The sequence below is a fragment of the Pezoporus occidentalis genome, unplaced genomic scaffold (assembly GCF_034315485.1).
Source record: "Pezoporus occidentalis ecotype Australia unplaced genomic scaffold, CSIRO_AGI_Poc_V1 ctg14, whole genome shotgun sequence".
Taxonomy (NCBI): Eukaryota; Metazoa; Chordata; class Aves; order Psittaciformes; family Psittacidae; genus Pezoporus; species Pezoporus occidentalis.
Genome location: NW_026913209.1, coordinates 3,686,515 through 3,711,382, shown reverse-complemented (window position 1 = coordinate 3,711,382; position 24,868 = coordinate 3,686,515). Strand labels below are relative to the sequence as shown.

General features: G+C 43.1%; 1 protein-coding gene across 3 annotated transcripts in view; it reads right to left on the bottom strand.

Annotated features, from left to right (window-relative positions):
• Positions 1 to 23,170, bottom strand: part of MET (MET proto-oncogene, receptor tyrosine kinase) — a 90,958-nt gene extending 67,788 nt beyond the window's left edge. The window contains exons 1-3 of one of the 3 annotated variants that reach the window (XM_062609611.1): positions 22,987 to 23,118; positions 21,586 to 21,723; positions 2,075 to 3,289 (exon numbers count right to left, since the gene is read on the bottom strand). In XM_062609611.1, coding sequence (XP_062465595.1) covers positions 2,075 to 3,289; positions 21,586 to 21,654 — 1,284 coding nt within the window. In that variant the 5' untranslated portion in view covers positions 21,655 to 21,723; positions 22,987 to 23,118. Of the gene's footprint in view, positions 1 to 2,074; positions 3,290 to 14,679; positions 14,763 to 21,585; positions 21,724 to 22,986 lie in introns of those variants that run through there. The other 2 variants (XM_062609612.1, XM_062609613.1) reach the window with 2 other exon arrangements.
• Between the last annotated feature and the right edge of the window lie 1,698 nt (positions 23,171 to 24,868).

Here is a 24,868-nt window from a genome sequence, read left to right as displayed (position 1 = left end):
TCTGGAATAAAGCAAAGGAAATGGAACAACAAACCTTGAAGGTCTTGATATTTCAATGTTTAGCAAACAATCCTGACAAAAATTCTGCCTGCCTTTATGCCATTTAAAGGAACCCCAAGAAATAACAGAAACATTTTCCTCTTTATCAGCTTAATGCAGCAGAAATCAGGTTTCTGATGGCATTTCTTGGAAGTGGGCGACTAAAACATGTCTGCAGTATAAGACATTCAGTTCTGATATGCAAAGCAGCAGCAGCCCCTGGAAAAGCTTCTGAAACAGGAAAGTACTTCCTAGCATGTGAAAAGTGGCAAATTATTCTGTCAATATTTTAATGGTATACTTTGCTACGAAAAGATCACCTTATCAAATGGGTGTACAGGAAAGTACAGAATGAGATAAGTTAAAGGGTACGAGCTTTAAAGACAGTCACTCACAAATAAAATACCCCAGGAATAAGGAGAAAAAAGTACTTTCAGAGAAAAACAATATTCATTGTTAAAATGAACTGAAAAAATATTTTAAAAAGGATGGTAAAACCTAAAATGAAAAATTAGGACAGCAATAACAGTGAAGAAAGATAAGAAGTTACTGTACTAAATGTCTGCTAACTGGCCTTTAGCTCCTGAAAATTGCCTTTCCCCCCAAAGAAAGGGAATAAGATGCTACGCCTGTTGTGGTTGCTGTATCAGAATCCGCTGGTGATGCCTATATCTGTGTCGAACACCTGGAGCCTGTGATAAGCAGCTGTCCCCCTGTGGTGATGAAGCTCAGACTGGGCTGTATCCCACCTTGAGCACATTCTGCTGCTGAGGAGGCACCACAGAAGCTCTGTAATGGATGCTTCTCCCCAGACCACCCTGTCTCACCCCTGGCAGTGACAAGCAGTCCTTCTCTAGCATGCAAGACACTTCCACCTCCAACCAGGGCATGTGTCAGCATCCTGTCCTGATGCCCTATGCTGGGCAGCTGTGCTGAGGAGGACTCTGGTGGCACTGGGGTGATGATCTGCTGTTTTCACCCTCACTCCAGCCATCCCAACAATGGGACATGATAGGTTCCATCCACCTTCACTGTTGCTCCATCCCGACACAAGCCTCCTCTCGGCTTGTGAGGCTCAGCAGAGCCCCATCATAATGACTCTGGCCCTGCCCTCTGGTAGAAGACAGCATGCCAGCTATGAGCTCCAGTTTTCTTGCATTTGAGAAAAGAAAGCTTCCAGAGAGGACATACAAGGTCCTGCGGCATAAGCAGGTACAATTCAAAGCTCTAATGTTTCATGTTTCAAAATAAATGTTAAAAGTACCCGACTCCCAGATTCTGTATTTCCTTACAAGACTGACAGTGGCACAGACACTGGCCAGAAGGGAAGAAATCATTTCTGTGCTGCCTTCACTCACAATATTTCAGATGGCTGGAGAGCAGCAATCACCCAAACACACGGTGTACAGAAAGGCAACCCTCCCATCTGAGACTACCAGTATCCTCATTCAGGTACACTTTCCATAGGTCTTTCTTTCATTAAGAAAACTGTTTTCTGTGGGACTGTTTCTGTATCAAATATGACTAACTGAATTACAATTTGGCTCTTCATGGCATGTTCCAAACAAGCTCTTTCATTTTTTTTTTTCAAAGGAGGGCAGTGATTCAGCATTAACATAGTTTAAAATATGAGTGATACTTTCAGGGACTCCTCAGTGCACATGGATATGAATGTTACTGAATACTTTTCTGACATATTAAAAGAAATAACTGCCTAAATATTCCATTTATCTGCATCACACTGTCAAGAAACACAATTACTTACAAATTAACAAAAAAAAACAAGGATTTCCCCCCCCTCCGCCTTCCCGTTCCACTAATACTTTTTTAGTTCCATAATATGGACCTCAGTGATTTTCATACTCAGTTTACAAGAACTAAACCTTGCAGAGATTCATCAGTAGCAGTGCCAAGTAATCTGAAATGATCAGGGGCTTACATTCTGTAACTGAAACTGATGAGATGGCTACTTGGCCATGGAGTAGGCAAAGAGATGAGGAGAATCCCAAAATGCAACAAATTAATTGTCACTTACCCTGTTCAAGCAGTATTTGCTCTCTTTCCCATAAAAGTGCTGGAGACATTTCATATTCTGCTTGTCGACAATCTTGTTGAAGAACTCGTTGATGGTTCGCACGGAGACGGCGCAGACAGCAGATCTGTTGGTCGGTTCGGAGGAGTCTGGTTTGCTTTGTGCAAAAACACCATAGAGAATATCGTCGTTCAACCCAAGGCCCATTTCATAGGCTAGAGCTGCACCAGGCTTGCTTACGTAGGCAGCTTGCAAGATGTTGAATACCTCCTTTCGGATGGACCTCCTTCTCCGCTTTTCGGTAAAAATACACTCAAGAGGCATTTCCATGTACGAACGCATCTCTGAGTCTAAAGTGCAGAAGCGGATAATTCTAGTGTGAAAAGCCTGGGAGTCCAAAGATTCTCTCTGGACAGTCAGAAAATAGACAAAGTGATCATTTTCAAAGGCATGGACATACCTTATGGGATATGAATCACGGAACTGAGGGAGGATATCTATGTAAGACTGATCTGTGAGAAATTCAAAACCATCCTGTGTTTCTTTTAACCTTCTAACAGATATTGAATGCAGCACACGGGGAGGTTGAAATGTGGAAGATACGGTATTTCCAACAAAGAAGTTGACAAACCTGTCCTTTTCGGTCACCAAAACTTTGGTTCCTAAAGTGCTTACAACACAGTCAGGACAATTATCAGGTTCTCCATCCACCCGGGGAGAATACATGCAGTGCACCTCACTTTCAATGTCAGCAGGGTTGTCAGGGTGAATGATGTGGCGGTGGCAGATGCCTCCAGACATACTACCACAGCTGATGAGCTGATCATCATAATAAGTTTCTAAGAGCAGTGCCATGTTGACATTATCCTTCCATACGCTGTTAGAAAGATTGGCTTTATCTCTGCAGTCTTCACACGGTGCACAGTCAGGGTTCTCCAAAATGGGCCCAGTCTTGTATACAGAAATGTTCTGGAGGGTTTCATTTAGTACATAGATCTTGTTGATTGCTCCAATATAAACATGACGCTTGTATAAAACTACATTCTGAATCGGAGTTTCTGCGATGAAGTTAGGAAGATCGTATTTTACAGTCAAATTCATCTCTGATTTTTTAGCTGCTTCTTTACATTGTCCATGGCTCCTCTGCAGCAAGGCAAACAGGAATACAATAAACCCAGAAGGATACGGAGTAAAAGGCTTCATTGTCAGAGATTTAATCTGTCAAAATATATTTAAAGGAAAGGAGTGATTACATTTCATATACTGAACCACCAGTTTATCAGTCAACACAAATCTGTTTCTAGGCTGCATTTATTAGCACAACTATTTCAGTTTAAAAAGTGTTCTAATATTGCTTAATGTAATTAATAGGCTTGTGCTAGAAACTCTTACAATTACTGGTTTTTGTGGGTACACATTTCACTGCTTTTAGAACAATCCACAGAAGGATTTTCTTACAATAAATTTTGCAAAACCCCTCTGTGTGTTGTACAACAGCAGAAGAGAGATGACTGCTTCCATACTGGCAATGAACCAGATGACTGATAGGGTTTAGAACAGGATGGTGCACAGGTAGCTAAAAGCAAAGCTGCTCAGGACACTCAGGACACAACTGCACACAAAGCAGTTGTAGCACTTTGGTGTGCAGATTTAAGACATTTGGCACGTTCCTCAAGGGGCTGAGCTTGTTCTTAGTGTAGCTGCTCAAAAATGATAAATAGAAAAGACACAAAATTATGTGAAGATTTGAGCTGGAAGTGGGCTTCTTTATTCTGCTGACATTTTTGATTAACCAAGTAAGAGATTTTTTTCCACCAGACCAAAGGAAGAAACCCTCCTCTCTCTCCCCTGAAATCCCAAATCACTGTCTTTCATGAGGGCCCAGTTTGGAAAAAAGAATGTTTTTTTCAGCCAGATCTACTTCTTGGAATAGCCATTTTCCCTAGTGTTGACAAGGTTTTGTAATATATTAGAATATTTTATGCATCATGTGGTGCCTGACATGTACAAGTTTTATTTTAGGTCTCGTACCACAGCAGTAAGTCACTCTGGTGAACCTTTACAAGATACAGGCGTTATCACTGTATTGTAAACAAAGGGATATCAAGTGACCTACAGCCATTAACTGATGAAATCAAACAACCTAGCATTTTTCTTTCTTTTTTTTTACTTCTCCACACAATTGTTTGATGTGGCTTGAAAAACCAAAGGCAGATGACTAGTGTGATATTTCACCCCCTCCAAAGATCAATTAAATGAACTGTGGTTATGAGCGTTTTGGCAGTGTCCACACTATGCCGTGTCACACCAGACGTTTTCTGTTAGTGCCATGACACAGTTCTTAAGCCAAATTTAGATGCTCCATGGAGAAAACAATTATACTTTCTAACAGCAATATGACCACATACTTTTGCAAAACACTTCTAGTTTGCCTATAGTTAAGCAATTGCGGCTAATAAAAAAATACTTATGATTACTGAAAGGATTTAAAATAGACAACCTTCAAAATGACAAACTAATAAAAGGAATATGTACTGACTTTTTACCTCATTAAGGCTACGAAAAATGAAAATATGACTACAGACCAGAGCTGTTTCAGCTGTGTGTAAATTCAGCGTTTTCACAAGACTGCTTAAAACAGTCCATCAATATAATATTTCTCCTTCCTGCCTTGTCATATTTTATTTCAGTGTCCATAGAACTCTTTCTGTGGATTACCTCATTAATTACACAAAATAATAGGCTTTGGAAACAAAGAATTGTTCTTCTTCCCTGTTATCTGATAAGAATAATGATTGAGAGCTGGGGATAAAAATCGGAAAATCGGGCTATTTGCAAGTATTAGCTGGTAAGAACAAGTCACACTTCTGCTACTGAGAAATGAAGATCTTCCTTTAAATCAACAACATTTTCTGATATTAGTGATAACAGAATCCTGGAAACAAATCAAAATTGGATTTAAGATAAAAAGAAAATAAAACAGCAATAAAAAAGAGCTGGGAGACTGCTCTAATTAGAAAATAGCCCCAGAGCAGTGACCTCTGTATTGTACAGGGCAGTTTTCATCCTCTGAAATTTCTTACTGGTACAGAACTTTTCCTGCTCCGCACTGAGATGCAACCAAGAGCTTTCAAAGTTTGTGTGAAACACCCAGAAGTCACACCGGATCCAAGAACAACCAGGTTCACATCCCTGCTTTCCCAGGGAATGCCAGCCAGGGAAGGTCCCCGCAGTGGGGGGAGCGGGAGCCTGCTGTGACTGTCTGCCTCCTTCAGCCAGCACTTCTACCCAAGAAAACTGCTACAACTGATGCGTTCTTGCAGATTCAACTCTGACAAGCCAACGAGTTCTGACAAACACTAGATCAAGAAGAGAATTCCAAAAGTGCTCCATTTCTGACACAATGTGGAGGCAGGCATATCACTTACTGCAACAAGTTTAAACCCACATAACAAAGGTGGGACTGCGGTGGAGAGAGAAAACAGTAGGTGGGACAATAGTTAGATGAGGCTGATGATCAACACAGGAAAAAGGAGGCAAGGTTACCTGACAGACACTTACATTGTTGCAGTGTATTGTGGACTATGCTCCTGCTTTAATGTGTTCCCAAATAGATTTTCCACCCAGTATGCCCCTTGGTCTTCAAATTTACAATCCTCCCCATTGTTTCAGTATCCAAGAAAGAATATCCCTAGCTGTCCAACAGCAAATGCCAGTGTGCACTACAGAGACATTTAGTGCCAGAAATACCATCTTGACTTATTCTTTCCCTCAAACCACATCTTGGGATGTGAGGCCAGTATCCTCAGATAGGCTACTCTGCCTGCACTTGGTGAAACAGTACTGGTTTGAAACTGTGCTCTGGAGACAGAAAATTCCTCCTTAGAATCCTTCAGCAGGATATTGGAACCAAAAAGCCTAACAGTAAGAGCAAGGGTGGGACTCAGTGTAACACAAAGGATGCCAGGAATAATAGGTACTGTATTTCACCACCTCAGGAAGGAAAATATGAGCAATAAATGAAAAACAAGTCATCTTTGCTCTCATATTTGAGCTCCAACGTTGTGTCTTCCTTTGTATGCTTTTGAAGCATTTCCAGCATCTTCCCAGACAGAAATCTGCTGATTTGCACCTATGGGAAGCTCAGGCTCATATTTATAGGCAGCTCTAGGGAAGATGGTTCCTCACAATGCCTGTCGCCAACACACTTTGAATCTTTCCTCTAGATGCCTGAAATCAGAAGGCACGTGTTCTAACCGTGAGACATTTATAGCTTCGGCAGAACAAAGGAGTTATGTGAAAAGTACAATATGCAACTCCTTTTTTTAGGTATTTGTTTTTTCACAGTGCTCACACCATTTGAACTCCACTGTTCCTCAGTAAGATTCCCATGACGTTTGGTGCCTATTTTTACCTCAGTTTGACCCCAGGGTCTTTCTCTATTGCACTGCTGCAACCTCCAGTGCAGAGCTGCTTTTTTGTAACCTCCATACCAGGTCATTGCAAACATACTTTACCTGAATGCCTCCTGAAGTAAAGGAGAACTAGGGAAAGTTAAAAATTCAGTCTCACCTCTCTTCAACAATCCCAGTTCTCCTTAGCACATATTCAAATGCAGTTTTAGCGAACTTAAGCACCTAGAATTCTGCTGAATTAAACCCCAAATACTTAGGCTACAAATATACTTTTTGAGTACAGGTCAAAGAACTAGCTGCTGCCTATCACTTTCAGAAGGAAAACAAGTAATCCCTTTGTTTCTGTAGCTGGTTTGAATGATGGATGCTGTTCATTCTTTTGTGACCTTCCCCTGACTTGTGTGTCAGTGTGTCTTTCATGTGTCTACAGAAGACTTGCAAGCTTTGGCCTGTGATAACTATCAGCAAGCAATAGCTGTGGATGGATTATTCCTTTTGTAAGAGATATTTTCAAAGCCTGTGTCATGATGTGCTCATTTTTCCATCCCTCAGCAGACAGTAGCTTGTGTAACTGATGAGAAAATGGATTTTGGTCAACCATTGCAAGTGGCTACTAATGATGTGTCATATTACTGTGCTTGGCAACATCAAGTCCTATGGCTGATGCTTCCCACCAGGCTTGGTCTTGAGTGTTTGTGCACCATTAACGGCTTCCTAATGGCAAACTTTTCCCGACAAGTTTCATTCTCCCTAATTATGGCCTGGGTGATAATTTGTAAATATTGAACATCCTGTCTCTCTTTCACACTGTTTGCCATTGTACTGACAAGTCAGGCCTGGTCTTACTGTGGAATAATGTTCAAGCTGTCATATGCAATGAAGCCAGAAAACACAGTCATGCTTGTTTTCCTAGCCCTCATTTCAGCAACTCAGGTCCCATTTGACTCTGATCACAAAGCACTCCATGGATCTGCACAAGCCAAGACAACATACTGACATGAAGGCATATTTTTAAGTTTGAGGCATTTCATTTTTCCTTGTTTTACTACAGAAAAGGAAATGACAGGGTCCTGCATATCCCACATAGAGCGTGTTTGTATAACAGATTTAGTCCTCAGACAAGTTATGTAAGGTAACAGCAGAGCCATATTACTTTATATTTCAAAATCACTACTGTCAGCAAATGGTAGCCTTTTCCCTCTTCAAAGAAATACGTGATAGTATAGTTTTATATTTATTCCAGTGGGACAGTACATCTTGCTACTTTGGGCTCTGACAGATTCATGCTGGCAAATTTATGTAGGATAACCCTAGTGATAACTGCTCCTGAAAGTTGTTTGCTTTTCTACCCTGATCTGAAATCTGTGCCAGTTCAGGACCTGATTCCCTGTGGATCAGTGGCCCTGCCATGGAGACAGCAGCATCATTTAACGGGACAGGGCAAATGAGAAGGCGAGATGATAACAGCTCCATCCATCCAGTTTAATCTGTTGTTGCAAATCTGTCACGGCACTGGCATTAGCTTCAACACACTAAGCCCACAGTGGACGTGTCTTCATCAGACTTTTCAATTACTAATTGCACATATTCTCTACGTCCACAGATTAAAAATGTTCTTAAGCCAGAACTGCTAGCCTGAATTAGCTAATTTTAGTTAAAATAACAGAGAGAACAAGGAAATTTGAGAGACTAAGTGAGCAACAAACATAAAAATGATCCACAACTTGATTTCAAATGGCTAATCTGAGTTCAAATCTATGTTCCCTTGTCTTCAGCACTAGTTTCAACTCTAGTTTAGGGTACTCATGCTGACTAGAGTGGGAACATAATTATTTTGCAGCATGGTACATACATTAACATGATGCATTTTCCCAGTGAACAGAGTCACAGGACTTAGTAGCTGTGATTTAGGTCATGAATTCATTCGTAAAAGTACTGAGAGCTTTCTACGGTACTCCGAGAGGTAAGTGTGTGTGCAGATGGCTGATGGTGAAGAACTGGAGGGCAGGACAGAGCCTAGGCAATTTCTGGAGGGTCTACCATTAATTAAGTCCCTTGCATATTCAGTGCAGTGGTGTGTCAGAAGAAATTGCTTTCATTAGCATGTTCAAATGATCTGTAATCCTTTTCTTACAACATTCAAACATGAAAAAAGAATCCAAATTCTCCCTGCATAAAATATACTCTTTAATATATATGGTCCATTACAGGGTCCAACATACTGTTGAAATTTGCAGCAGCTACCAACTGAAGCATTTTCACTGTCTGCCAGGTTTATTTTTACCAGGCATTAAAGCACAAGAACACTAACCCATCCTTCTCAGTGGAGAATATTTTATTCTTATACTCATTTAGAATTAATTTTCTGTAGGTGTCCTGCACTGCAATGAAGCACAGAGTGTTTTCTTTGAAACTTGCTTCAGACCTTAACATGTTGAAGCTAACTCATGTCTTGGGTCTGTAGCACAACTGGATTTATTTAATCATCTTCTGCTGTCATGGGCTACAATGGTGCTACAGGCTCTTTCATAATGAGCCTCAGCAAACACCACTATATTACAAATGAGTGGATCAGATCAAGAGCTATAGATTGCTCAAAAAGGCTAATTTAAAAGCTGGTATATAGCATTTGTTGTGATTGAGGGAAATTTCTCATGTGAGGAAGCGGTACTCATTCTAAGGGCTGAGAAATCAATTCCACAAAGAACAGGAACCAAAAAAGAAGTTCAAAATACACAAAGAATAATTGAAGAACAGGGAGGAAATACCCACAATAAGGTAGGTCCTTCTTTTTTTTTTTTTTCATGCTTATATTTCCAGATGGATTTGGATCTTTAAACACAGGAGGACAGCTTTCCACATCTGCATGTATAAGGATGGGAGGACTTTATTATTACTCTATTGTTTAGTGAAAATATTATATTGTGTGGCAGGAAAATAGAAAGTGAACTTTGAACAACACAACAGTATTGATCCACTCCATTCATCTGAAATGCAAGTCAGCAATTGTGGACATTCATTAAGAAAATACTTTTGATGCTATTGTGGCCCATTATCACTACACTGGTAATAAAATAAATCCAGTTCTAGCAGTAAGCTTGGTACCTGCAGCAAATAATTCAGTCTGACAACTGATATGGGAACATCTTATTCAGTCCAAGTAGAAAAGGAGCTGGCTGGGTGGGTGTGTGTGTGTGTAGAATAACATGCTGTGCTTGTTATTTTACATGTCATGACCAGTAACACAGGGTAACGCTGGTCTTCTGCTTCAGGTTAGTGAATACACTAACCCAATTCACTAATTCCCTCCCATTTTTTTGTCTGTTTGGGCAGACTAATTAATCACTTAATATATTCTCAATGCATAAACAATGCAAAGACCTTTACCGAATTTAGCTAGTTGAGACAAATGCAGACATGTGGCCTGGTTCACAGAGGAAGTCACACAAGCTCAGGTAAAGATGCAAGTACACCTCACAGTAGGAAAAAGAAGTTTTCTTGTACTTCTGAGTCAATCTTGTTGATCAACTTTTTGCATGAATCTGAGCATTTTGTGGTTGCCAGTATGGAATGGGGACAGTGTAATTTCCTTGGAATGTAGCTCCTCCTTTCGTGAAGAGCCAAGTTGGCAAACCTGGCTGCGAGCACAAGTTTTAGCTCAATCCCTTAACTACTCTCAGCACTTACTTAGATTTTCTACTTTATGCTTTTTGGTTATAATATCCATCTACCGGAATTCTTGTATTGAAATGCAGAGCAGATCTTGGAAACCTTTCCTGTCTTGTAAAGCTAATAGCTTTCCATACTGTGATAATTAAAGGAATAGCATGGGTCATAAAATGAAAAAGATTAAAAGGCAGATACCCATGAGTAACCAAGACAGCATACAGATTTGATCTAAATGTTCCAACAGCAATTATGAACAATCTTGATGCAGGGCATTTCCTGCAGTTTAATTGTCATTTGGTGATAATGGTTCTTAGGAGTCCCTGAGACAATAACTCTTCATAGGCAAGCATTAATCTCTTTTATGTTGGTTTTTTTTTTATATAACAAGTTCTGTGCATCAATAGATGGTGACGATAAATTACATAAGAACTGTACCAAAGGATCTATATGCATACCAAATTATCCAGTTTTCTTCTGATGACATAGTAAATACAATAAATATAATAATAACAGCAACTAAAACCCAGTAAGTCCCTGAATTCCTTCCAGGTGTGGTACCGACACCTACGATATTAAGCAAAAGAAATTGTGCTGGCTCTGTTTTTTCCTCTGAAAGAGCAAGCAGGACAGCCTCAGGCAGTGGCTTTTCAGCTCCACGGGCGCACATAAAGCATACCACGGGGTGCCATGACTTCACCCTTCTCAGTCAATGTGTCTCCAAGAGCCACAAGGAAAATTGGTGACAAAACCTAGGGTCAAGGATTTCCAGTAGGTTGCTGCTGCCCTGTTTGATATATTGTTCATGAAGATGAAATGTCACGGTCAAACTTCACGCAGAGCCCCAGTGAAAGCAGCTCATCTGTACACATGAGCTAGGCTCCTTGACTGAGAGTTCACCCAAGGGCTGGAGTGAGACTGTCAGCTCTCTTTTACTCAGCAGCCTGTTGGGGGTGGCTTATCCAGGTAAAGGAGAAACTGGGAAAAGGTCCGTTTGTGCACCTGCACAGACACCTTTAGGCTGCCTCCAAGCCTCCTCCTTGCATCCAGGAGCTTTTATGAGGCTGCTGAACAAGTGTGGCCTGGCACAGCCCGCTGGCCTGATACTGTGATTTGTCCACATGTATTACATTTAGTGCTAGAAAGTAGGCTGCACCCTTTCCATGCCCAAGCTGGCTCCACAATCAGTATAACCATGATCATGTAGTACTGTGTTTGAGATAACTTCCCCTGCCAAACACTAACTGCCTCTATGCAAACTAACTTGGTGGTCTGTGCCCCAAGTAAAAAAAGCAGTGCAAACTCTCAGAGCAGCCACAAATAAAGATGAATAGATTCTGTTTGTAAACCAGCAAATAAAAGCAAGTCTGTATTTATGCCTTAGCTTAGCAGAACACATCCTTTACCTGATATCAAAGTTAGTAACCTGATGGTCTACTTAGCTTCATAGCCGCTTTTTGATAATCAAAGAGGAGCAATGTGAAGGATAGTGTTCATTTCCCATCTGTGTTTGGTTAGGAGGTTATGACCTTTTCTTTTAATGCTGACCTCGCTTTTGTCACTGCAAGTTTACATTATTGCAATGCACTTTAACTGATGCCCTACTTTCACTCAGTTTAGAAACTGAGTTAATGATGGCTCATTGGCATGACTGCTGCTGTGCTGTGAACCTGTGATTCATGATCTGCTTCCAAGGACTTTACGGTATTGGTGTTCATAAATCCCGAAATGGCCTGGGACCAGCCTATCTGACATCCTGGCTCTCACCAGAGGCAACGGTGTCACAGCTGCAATCAGCAGAGTGGCTGATCTGGAGCAGCCTCAGCTCCTGTTTTTTGGCAGATGTCCCTCAGTGAGGGTCTGTCAGCCACAGCTTTTAGCCTGAAATATCATGCTGACCTTCAAGAGATGCTGAAAAGCTCGACAGTTTGAAGAAGGTGCTCAGGGATGGCTGAGCAGCCTGAGATTTTACATGCTAATAGGGCCTTGGCTTTTTCCTTCTGAACGTATTTTTCAGCTGCTTCATTTACTTCCTTTCAGCCTGTCCCCTCCCCTCATCCTGGGGAGACCAGAGGAACTTAAACGTGCAACCGGCTGGGGTTCTCGTTTGTACAGGGCCTGGTACCAGGGTTTGGACTTGTTCAGATCCTGGAGTGTCTCCCTTGGAAATCTGGAGCCGGATTCAAGGAGTTTGTGAGATAAGCAAAGAGTCTGTTTCCAAACTTCAGACAGTATTTACCTTTCTCATAGGGGTGACATGAGGATAAATTAGCTTACTCTTACAAAACACCTCCAAAATATGAAGGGCTTAGTGCTGGTGTTTACAACAGGCACAACATAGCAAGGCTGAGCTGTAGGACAGTGCTTGCCATAAAAAGGATGATTTGAAACCATGATCTTCACCCCCACAAGAACAGGTTGGCTAAAGATCTAAACCTGAGATTAGGGCTTGGCTTTGCCCCTCTCTGCCACCTGGCTTGGCTTTGCCCCTCTCTGCCACCTGCCCTCCCTGGGGTGTAGGCAGCCCATGCTTGCACCCTCCTGCCATGAGAGATCCAGCATCCCACTCTGATGGCCATTCCTTGCTTTTCTCCTCCTGTCCTGGTGGGAACATGCAGACAAACAGTGGAAGGCAGGGATGTGAATCCTCCCAGGCAAAGTGGTCCCCAAGCCTTAGAGCAGAGTAGGCCAGCAGGAAAAGAGAGGATTGAGGATGGGACTAGAGGTTGTCTGTCAGCAGTGGGACCCGTCTGTGGTGGCTGGCTCCACCCTGTCTGGGCACTGCAAGCGAGCTTAACTGGGAGCTGTAACCCAGCCAGGACCGAGGGCCTCTTACTGCTCCACGTGATTTTTTTCTCCTGTGGAACTCAAGCACAGGTGAGATCCAAGGAATATTCAGCACAAAGCCCAGACACCAGTTAATCTAAGCACCTGAGAGCTTCATGGCTAGGAAGTGTTAGCTTTCTGGATCCCTTTCTTGGACTTATGCCCTGAACTCACTCTAAACCCTATTTTAGATGCCAAAGCAGCCTGTCTGGATGTTACCCATAATTTTAAGCTTGGTCTGCTTACCCAGAAGGAAAATAAAATGGCAGTGATAAAATTGGAAACATCATTTAATGTACAACTGTATATTACAATTGCTTCTGAGCATGAGGTTTTTGTTAAGCAGTTGATACCACTTAATTCAACACATTCTTTTACACACCTGCTCCTCCTTAAAATATTACCACCAGGTATGTCCTGTTCAGTTAAAAAACTGGACTACTCATGCCATTAATAATTACTCACTTGAGCAATTTAAATTTGAACAAGATCCAGCTGTTGCGGATGACAGTGTGGCAGATCTAAACTCTTATGCAACTGGACTGTCACACAAAAGCCTGGTCTTGGACCTAAGGTTTGTCAGTGTAAGTTACATTCCTTTACTGTGAAGCTGCCACCTTTTCCAAGACTTGACTCCACAGTCTTCATGCAAACAATATCCTCATTGATTTCTGCGATAGTTGAGCTGACTAAGGACTAGAAAACGGGGTGCTTAAAACAGCCTGAAAGGCAGAAGATCTGTTGACATGACAGAATCTCAATATTACCTCATTTAAAATGAGCAATAGATGATACAAGGTAAATACTGAGATGTAGAAGGCATAACTTAACAGGGATGATAGGTGCAGAAGAGTGAATCTTTAAAAATCTTATATATTGTTAATGAAGATAATCATTACTCTTTAAAGAAAGACTGAATTAACCTACACTGCATTTCCAAGTAACTAGCTAATGGACACAGGCATTATCTTTTCATATGTCTTTGAAATCCCTATAAACCATGCCTAGTCAAATATTTGACTGATGGGCTTTTACCCCTATTAATAGCATGTGATGGAGGTCTTAGTAAATAACCTACCTTTAGATTTGCCTTTTCCAGATGGGAAAGTGGTACTTTCTTATTCTTTAGCCATCTCTTATTGCTCCTTGCTGCTTCCTGAAAGGCTTTTTGTACTGTGAAAACAATTCACTGGCTGTTACCTTGTTTTAGTGCCCTACAGGGATTTCGGGTTCGTAGGCTCCTGAGATAAGCAGGAAGCCCTCCTGCTGCAGTTCGGGGAACTTTGGAAGCCATGGGTGCTTATCTGCAGGCAGAGGTTGGCCCACCTTGTGTTTAGTTTACAAAAGAAGTGCGGTATTATTTGCATAAAAGGAGTTCTTTCAAAGCATGCTATATGAAAACCTCTTGATTTGAAAACAAACAAAGGAAAAGAAAACACACGGTAATTTTCAGGAAGCAGCAAAGATGTCTCTGAGCTCTCCCCCAGCTGATTTTATCATGGCAGCTTACATCTGAAGAACAAACACGTACTTATTTTCGTAAATGTGTTTTCAGAAGGAAAGAAAACTCCAGAGAACTGGTAAACAGTCCTTCTGACTGATAATGATGTTGCACGGTGTTTTCCGTGGGATTCAGTTCTGCAATTAGAAGGTCATTAATGATTTCTGTGATTTTATGTGCACTGTGATGACTTTACCTACCCTCCTGCCTGGCTCTCATCTCTCCCAGCAGCTACAAGCACGCTCTGCATTCAGAGCTCCTCCTCTCACATAGCCTGCCATAGCTATCCAGGAAAAATGATAACTGCCGTTGGTCAAATCTGTCTGAATATAACCAGGAGAGGGAGAGAATCATCCCCTTCTCACAAACGGACATGCATTGCAATCCATCTCTTTTGTATACATAAGGTTGGAATAATAAGGGAAAAAATCCAATGGAATTCGATATAAAGAATAGTAACTGAATTCTATGGGATTTAATGGAAAATAAAATGTAATGGGATTTTAACACACTGCAGTTCTGAAGCATGAACAGAATCAATATTAAATTTCATAGAATAGTTCAAAAAGTTATAGTAAGGTTCCTATGATGAGTATCTTCGATAGGATTTTCCCATTGTGGAAATCTGACCAATGAGCCAAGGTGGCAATGTGGCAAGCTCTAGACAATGTCAGAGGAGAGGACAACCCCAGAGAAGTTGCTATTTAATCCTCTGGGAAGGCAAAATGATACAGTGAAATTCTGCCACTGTGTCATGTTCTCTGGTGATGCGTATGTAAGGCCAGTGCTTGCAATACCAGGAAAACCAGACATTTGGGAATTTCAGATTCAGATTACAATATACTTAATAAACACTAAATACTATGAAATAAGGAAAACAAAGGAAAGCATAGAAATAAAGCCATAGTACTACTGTGGATCCTGTACCTGTTCTCAGCACTTGCATAATTTCCACTGAAGGTGATCCAGATACCCTGAGTTTAACTAAAGGCACCTGCATCCTGGCTGAGGGAACACTCCATTTAATATTTGGAAGCACTGCAAACTTAAACAAGGATAAAATTCATTATCATGCAGTACTCTGGCCTTGAGCACATACGGGAAGGCAACAGCAAAGTGAATGCCAAAGTTTTTTCTTTATCAGAGGGGTTAAACAACAGTTAAGATAAAGTTTTCTGTCATCTACTGTGGGTTAAACTGCATCTTCAAACACGCACAACATTTTTCACTGATTTGAATGGAAGGCAAACACATTTTTCAGAGTGAAATTTGGATTATTTTCTCTGCTGCAGATGTATTTTCTCCCTAACCTCATAGGGAGCTCCACAGTGGCTCACTGCTTCACTGGAGTCCAATACTGTTTGATTTCTACCGACTCTTTAATGCATTATTAATATTGTGATTTTATTTTTCTTTTTATTATTTATTTTTTACTGCAGCTTTGGGCATTTATAAGAATGATACTGAATACCAAGTATTAACAGAAAAAGATAAGCCTCTAATCCAAAGAGCAAAAGCAATAAACCTAGAGTTTAAGCAAAGGTTTTGCAGGATGGTAATATACAACATTTAAAATGAGTACCCATTTTCTAGAAGTAGACAGAAAAACTGACTATAACTCCAGCAATTCATTTAACACTTTCAGCAACATTAGGAAAGAGCAATTAATCAACTTTTGACATGAATTCAATTACCAACACCTTTCACTGTCTTCAGCAAAGATGCCTCTCTGCTTTATCCTGCTTTCTCAGACCTAACTAAGAGAATCTGGTATTTCTGGATGAGAAGAAACATGTCACGAAGACACATTAAAATGATATAATAATACCCATAACAGATATGGAGATATATAATAACAGATAAAAGGATATACAGTTTCCATAACATAAATCCTAACACAATTTTGGCTGCGTAAGTCTTACAGAGAAATCCAAGCCTCAGTTAACCCAACACATATCTGAAAACAGGTGAAGCTTGTGAAGTTATTTCATCTTATGGAGCAAAACATGCTCTTCCCTAGTCATGCATGTGGGACAACCCACAGATTTGGGAATTTTCTTAAAAGCTAGGATTACTTGGAAACCTTCTACCTTTATCCTCATAGGATCATCCATGGTCAGGGTGTGAGTGGGGGAGAAGCCAACCACAGTGACTTAGTAAGTATCTCTAATGGTCCTGAAATTCTAGTGATTTAGACTGGCCCAAACAATCCAAAAAGCATTCTTACTCATGCTACAGACAAAATAACATGTATGTCTCCAGACATTCTCATGGCAGAGCAGACCTCTACCAAGACTGAAACCATGCTAGCTAGAATAGTTTCAATAAGGAAAAAAAGTAAATGAATGGTGAGGTTCAGCATCCAGCTCAAACACACTAAAAACTAAACAAAGAAACAAATATTTTATACCAAAATAAGGGGAAAATAAGTAAGTTTGGAATTCTATCTGTAGCTGGTAATTATTTTCATCTGCTCTTTAGACATGCTCAGAAAGGACTTCTGTTTCCACAAAAATAAATAATTCCTGCAGGAATTATCAATTTATAAAATACTAATGAGAAAAATTTCATGTGGAAAAAGATGCTTCAATCTCCTATTAAAGCTGAAGGAGAGGAAATCTTTTTGCCAATACTGTGCAAACACACCTAAAGGCAGAGTTAAACCCAGCATCCATGGAGAGTCAGTGGCAGAACTCCCAGGGACGACTGCGAGGCCACAGTGTTGCTCACGGTTCCTACCGGCCAAGTAGCACAACCACAGAAGGAGGTATAAAAAGCAAGAAGTTGCTTAAGATCCACATGTGTTGTAGGTCCGAGCCACTGTGGTGGGTGATAGAGGGACTGGAATTCAGCTATGGGCAATGTTCTGCCAGATGTGGGCAGGGGCAGCAGCGGCACAGCTGGGGCTGGGCGCAGACATCCCACACCAGGGCCATGTGGCTCTCAGCCCTAACAAATGCTTGGTGTAATCAGTCCATTAGTCCAGGTTTCTCCCAGTCCCAGACAGTTGTTTAAAATGAGCATCATTTGAAGCAAACCAGAAGCCTTAACACTCTATTTAATAAATAACTATAACTTTACTGCCTAAATTCAGGGTGGTCCAGACTCGCTGCATTTACAGGCAACATGCCTTTCTGAGTCTCATAACACCATCCCTCCCTTCTGAAGGGGGTTCAGCTATGGCATGTAGGGTGTGGAGGCAAGCTATAATGTCACAAACCTAGGCACCCCAGAGAGTGAGAGGCAGGGGTATTATATATGCTTTATTCCTTGGTCACCTGCCCATGTCTACACAGCTGAAGACCCTTCAGGTACTGCATGCAATCCTCCTGCAGTTGGGCTTTTGCCTGGAGGCCACCTGTTGGGCCTCTTTGCTCAGACAGATTTTTATGAGACTCACTTAAAGCGCAACCAAAGCTGTGATTCTAACCATTTTATAAAATAAATCATACATTTGGCAAATTTCGTATCCTTATGCTAAAAGATCTTCTGCTGAAGCAAAAAACTTCCCGTGTGGGAAGTGGAGAGCTTACATTGTATAAAATTGTCAATAAAAGTTAATTACTTATGGCCTAAATCTAGCTATCTTTATAACTGTGCCGCCTCAATTAAGTGAGTCTGCCTGCAGAAGTGTAACTGTGAAGCCTCTATGCTTGCTTCATCATCAACTCCAGCACCATGCTATTTTGAAAATAAAAGACCTGTATCCTGTCCAAAAAATAAACTCTGAAGGTGACTTGCCATGTTGCCATTTTGGATTACAAAAAAAAGTAAAAATACTCAGCCAGCACACAAGGGAAGGCTAAATTCCAGCAAACACACACATAAACAGGAAATCTCTCTCCTGTCAGAAGGTATTTTTCCTTTGTACAATGGGGTTCAAAGATGTGTCATCATATAGTTTAAAACAATTGCTAAGGAACCTTACCATTTCCAATAGCTTAGGAATAGAGTTGGCTTCCATGGCCTGTCCAAACTTGCATGGGAAGCACACAAACACTAACAAATATGTGCTGGCTTAGGCCAGTGCAGAGTTTTTAATCAATAAGCATGTCAAGCTGGGGGACAGGGAGGGGAGGGAATCAATTTTCAGAAGGCAAATGGTAACAACTGCAGATTTAATCAAATTGCAGATGCAATCCCTTACTATTCTCAATATTTTTGAAAGAAAGTATCTTCATGCAAAGAATGAATTTCAATAACTGTCACATATTTAGTTATATTGCTGATTTTTTTAATTTATCAAGCTAGGTCACTGAGCCTTCACAGAAACGATACCCGCACATGTCAAAAAGGTTCTGATACTATTTAGCTGGATAAACGTCAAAATGAAGGAGCTATGGTAGAGGAAAGCAACTTACATAGAAATTGTTATTTCTTTGTGACTACAGGAATAAAGATATGCCGATGTGACCCTTCTGAGAGAGGTTAAAGCTACAATGCGCACAACAAAATGGATAGCTATCAAATACCATGGTGATGGCCACAGCGTGAACACTTGAGCAAAATGAAAATCTTCTGAAAGCATTCAGCAATTTTCCTTTTGCATGCATTTGTGACCAAATTTATCATGAATTCAAACAAGATTCCTTCTGCTGCCTCCCATTCAAAAGGCCAGTTGCATGTTCATTTTCTTGGGACAAGCACAAAAGACTATCATAGAGCTGTGGGGTGCAAAAAAACCCAGTATTCTGTTTAAGTATTTAGAGCTTATTAAACTCCTCAGCATTACAGAAACTATTCTGTTATTGACACCTGCTTGAAAAATGAAACGCTCTGAGGCATTTGCTTCCCTGGAGACTGGTGTACAGGGAAAGGTGGAAGAGAGGGTTCAGGGCATTCACCACTTCCTTGCTTGCACACAGCTTCTCCTTAAAATATGAGGGTTATAAACACCTCAAATTCTTCATCTCCACTTCTATTCTCCACTTTGTTATTTGGTATACTCAATCACAACTAATTCAAGGAAAGTCCATTTGAGCCAAGGGGACTCAGTCACCATCCAGCCACATCAAGTGGCTGAAAAAGATCACAGCATGACTAAAAGGTCTCAGAACAGATCAAAAAAGTTGGCAGTCTACTTGGGAACAGTGTTTCCTTCAAAAGAGTTATATCCTAGACCAATTTGGTCTGATAACTTTACCTCTCCTTTATTTTTCTAATGTTTAAAATTGGAGGAAAAAAACCCACCTCTATCTAGTTGTACGACATCATAGTTTTCCTGAAGGCAAATAGCTTGGCAATTTGCTAGATTTGTTAATGCTAGAGGAAACAAGTTAGCACACATACCATGTGTTTGAATGCCTTTGGAAATTAGATTGAAACACTGATTTGATTTCCTAAAAGGTATCTTAAACAAGGCAAGGTTAGAGATTTGGAGAGTAATGAGAATTTGTGTGACTTCAAACAGCTCTACATAAAACAGACCTGATATTCTGGGGGGAAAAAGGTCACCTAATTATTTGTTTCCTGAAGGCCCTGTCTATACTACATTTCCCCTGGGTAAGGAAACTGATTTAAAAATGGCTTCTGCGAAAGTGCTTGCATCAGTCGCTATGTATGATATACAGATTTGTTAGAACCATTGCCAAGAGAAACACAACATTTTTACAAGGAGAGAACCTGCATGGCTTGGCCATGGCAAAGAGGTGCCATCTGCAGAGTCTTCCCCGAGCCATGGTCCTGCCTCCTTGCTGATGGTGTGCTGCTCAGGACCACGTGGTGTGACTGTCAGTGGGGAGCCGCACGGGTTTAATCACCAGCTACAGCCTTCTTGTGGAAGGCAAAATCACAGGTTGTGGCCATGGTGGACAAGATTCCCAGGTTGATGGCTCCGCTGAGGGTAACAGCCTAGTGAAACATGAAATTGTGACTTCGGCCCAAAGGCCAGCCAGAGAGGTAGCAACAGGGAAGTGAGAAGCCTGGATGCAATGGTTTCATAGGAACCAGCCACGGAGGTGTGGTTGCCAGCCAAAATCTTAGGAAGGTTTGTTTGAAACACCACACACTGCAACCCATTCCTTCTCTTTTGCACTAAACAGATCCTGGAACTCCCTCCTGGGTTTTGTGTTCTTGTAGTTTTGTAGAACACTATTCAGCTACCCTATTGCTTTCTCACTTGAGATGATGTGTGTTTTTGTAGTGCTGAGAGAGCCCAAGCAAGATCTTCCTTACACTACATAATCCACAAACACACATGGAGATGCAGAACCTCTCCTTGCTTTCCGCCTGAAGTGAATGAAATCTAGACACACCACCACCACAAAGCAATTGTGGTACAAAGCATATCACCCTGAGGCCTGGGATTCCCACCGCCATAGCTCTGGCTAGTTGGCTACCCCAGTGCAGCATGCTGCTGGCATTAGGTTCCCTTTGCGGCTGTGAAGGCAAGGCTGCTGCTCCTGCACCGCAGCCAGCTGTGCCAGTTGGTCTCTGAAGTCCTGGAAGCCAGATCTGGGAGGCAGCAGCCTTTGAATTTCTCCTCCAAGTTGAAAAACACAAAGCAGTTCCTTGCAGATCACAAATGAATGAGAGTAGGTGGGCTGGCCCCTTCAATTGCATTGGACCAGCAGGAGGAGGTTACAGGTCATCAGTTAAGGTACCAGAAAACGATAAATGCAGGAAAATCAGGATGGGAAAGGCAGTCCTGGGATGACAACGTTTGCCACTCAATTTTGCATTCATGAGCTGTTCATTGAACCTCTGCTGAATTTTGGCTTCCTGGCTGGCTTGCCCTGACTCACTGTGCTCCCGGCCATCTACAGGCTGCACTGCCATCTCCCCGGAGCAAACGGCACCTCCACGAACCACACTCCAGCCACATGTGCAATTTAGTTTACCAGTAAAGAACTGCCATGCAGTGTTTATCCTTTGGAGGAAGGACAAGAAAGCCCTATAGGAAAAAAAAGACAATTCATTCCCTCCCCACCAAAAAGGCAAAGAAGCTGACTCCCTTTTCTGTAAATAGAGAGATGAATGTTTTACACAATATTCCTTTCTCCAAATGATTCAATTTGCATTAGAAGACAGTCACAAAAAGAATCCGACAGTGCTAAGAAGGATTAGGGCACACAAAGAACAAGCGAGACAGTCATTCTCTAACTTACTTTGTTTTCAGTGTGCAGCTCCTGCCAAAGGCTGGCTTTTTGCTCTTGCAGTGTATGATCTGTAAACATTTAACCAGCTCTTAGAGAACCATGCGAGACACTTTATCTTGCCTGATTATGAATCCAAACCTCTCAGATCTCAAAAAAAAAAAAAAAGGAGGAAAAAAATCACCATGCTGTTTTTTTTTTTTTTTTTTTTTTTTTTTTGCGGACAATGCAAAAAGCACCTGTAGGATGAAAGCAAATGAACTACTGCATATGGCGTAAGTTCTTTGGGAAAAGCATGCGTTGCAGCTTGAATAACCTCCTACAGGTTACAAACGCACAGTTTGTTAAACATCGCTGTCACTTGATTATTAAGTCCTATTTTAAGACGTATGTGCCAAACTTCCAATTTCTCAGGAGTGCATCGAGTATTTATAAAGCCAAAGACCACCTAGTTTAACGCTGACACAGAAACAGTGTGGAATGCCATTCTATAGCGCAAGTTATTTACCATTTTAAGCAAATTATGCTTTTAAAAATGGAAGAAAATATTTGAAAAAAGGCCAAACAGCAATACGAGTGCGAGGAAGGCTGCGAACGCTATGCAGCCACAAAGTACAAGTCCCCAGCTCAGGGAATGCTGAGGGCTCACCCCGAGAGCTCAGCCTCACAGCCTCTGCCAGACCGGCCACCACAAGCCTCCACCTCGGAGCCACCGTTCACGAGAGGGCACTTCCCCGCCGCGCTTGCAGAAAGCCCCGCTAAACAGCCGCGGGCGCTGCTGCCGCCGGCCCCGCTCCGCGCTCCCGCCGCGCCCGCGGAGGCTCCCGCAGGAAAGGGCGCAGCGCAGAGCGCTCAACCAGCGCGGCCGCCGCCGAGAGCAGCCCTGGAGCGCTCGCCGTGCTCCGCCCGCCCTGTCCTGCCCCTGCCCGCGGCGGCGACTGGGCGGCCGTCCTGCGGTGCGGGCATCCGGCGGAGCCCGGCCACGCAGGGGCAGCCCCGCACCGCGACTCACCTGCCCCGCGGCACTCGCCCGGCGCTGCGCCTGCCTGCCCCGGGGAGGGCAGCGGCGGCCGCCGGGCTCCCTCGAAGTTATCGGGCGGGGCAGAACACAGCACCTGGGCCGCTCCCCGTCCTACCCCCTCCCCCGGCTCACTCCGCTCCCGCGTCCTCCCCTCGGTCCTTACCGGAGCGGAGCGCGCTGAACGCCAGCACGACACCCGGAGAGGCGAGCGCTGCACCCCGGCGGGCGGGCTGGCTCCCTCCCTCCTGAACTCCTCGCCCATTCACCCTGCCCGGCGCGGGCGGGGCGGGGCGTACCTCCGCGACCCCGCGTCGCTCTGCCCTCGCCAGTCCGCCCCGCGGCCCCTCCGCCCCCCCGGACGCAGCATCCCAGTACCGCAACGCCGTCCCTACCTGTGTCGGCTGGGGCTGCGCGCCCCGGAGAGCAGGGGCCTCCCGCCCGGCACCTGGGCTGCGGAGCGGCTCTGCGCGCCCTTCCCTCCGGCGCCTCCGCCGCGCTGGTGGCGGCTCCCAGCGGTAAATCAGCCGGTCCCCTCGGCTCCCTCCGCCCCTCCGGCGCGGTCCTGACCTGCCTGTGACTCACCACATCGCAGGAGCCCGGGTGCGCGGCGGGGGGAAGGAGGGAGGGGGCGCCTCCTTCCTTCCCTCCCTCCCTCCCTCCTTCCCTCTCCCCTCCCTCCCTCCCTCCTTCCCCCCATCCTTCCCGGCCAGACTCCCCCAGCCCGGGGGCAGGAGGGACGGCTGTCTCCCTACACGAGACACCGGGGGACCCTGGGGGACTGTACGCTGCACTCGGGAGCACTCGGCTGCTGGGCCCGGCAGGTGTCTGCGCCAGGCTGATGCTGAAGCCTTACCCTGAGAGGACAAGACCTGGGCACCTCCAGGGTTCTCCTTGGAGCCCTCGGGGTACAGGTTGTGCAGCAGTGAGCAAATTCAGCCCATGTTGCCCCTGTCATGATGTCAGCACTGGCTGTGCACGGAACGTTGGTTCACGTGTATCCCAGAGTAAATGACCTCAGTTCATACGGACCATCACATAGCTACTTCCCACCTATATGTGCTTCCCTTGGGTACTTAACTGCGCAGGCTGGGATCAATCCCTCTCTAGGTTTGCAAAGCAGATGGTGTCATCATCTTTTAGTGGTGCAGAGCAACCTAGTGACTAAGCAATGCCATGTACACTTGCGGGGCTGCTGAGGGTCTGCAAGTCTCAACACTGGGGCCTGCACCAGAGAACCCCTCTTTTCTGTGGTAATAAGTTTCAGGAGCTCCTGATTTAAACCAGATTTTAAGTGGAAGGTTCCATATTCCAATCGAAGTTATTGGAGACATCTATTTTCCCTTTGCATGCCTCCTTTTTTGGCCCCAGCTCTGCTGCCCTTAATCATACCGTTTAAACTGATGAGTGTTTTGCATGAGTAAAGTACGGGGAACTGCAAGAAACACTGCTTGGTTTCATGATTAACCATGGGAAAAATGTCAGACTTCACATCAATACATTTTAAAAGGAAAATTAAATAAAGTATTGTATGTATTTGGTTTAAGCCTGGGATGTCACCGTGATGTGTGTACAGGCAAAGCTGTACATCAGAACAAAATGCTTTTAAAAAGCAGTTAGCCAGCCTTCCACTAATCTGCATCAGCAGCACTTTCACAATTTGTTTATCTGCCTCCTCTTTCCTACGGGCTTTTTGGCACTACTAATAAAGACATCTAACCTAGCTATATGCCAATTTTCCACAAAAACAAATGTGTGATCAAGGCAGCATGTAACCTTTTATGTATTTAACTTGTGAAATTCTTACTCTACGTTATCTTCTGACAACAGACAGCAAGACAGCCTATTTCAATAAGGAAAGGAAAGTGTAGGATGGCTACAAGTGAGGTTATACTTATTGCCTCCTAATTTCATTGATGTTAGCTACGTGCTAAAATTTATACTACTGAAAATAAAGCCAAGTCCCTTCTCTTCACTGCTAGAAAGCTAACCAGTGATAGAGATGTTCTGACCTGATCTCATTTCTTTGAAGCCCCTGGAAATCTGTCCATTTGCTTCAATGACTTTTGCTTCAATCAATAGTCAGTAGTATTTAGAAAAGGAAGACTGAGAAGCGGCACACACAGTGCCAGCCCCTAAAGGGCATGGTTATGGTTAGATTGCAGTCCTCCTTGGGCTTCAGCTGGTGATCAGCTAATTGGTGTGCATCCATACAGTTACACCAGGTTTAGAAGAATCTTCCTTATTAATACTGAAGGAAAGTGGTAAAGAAAAGGA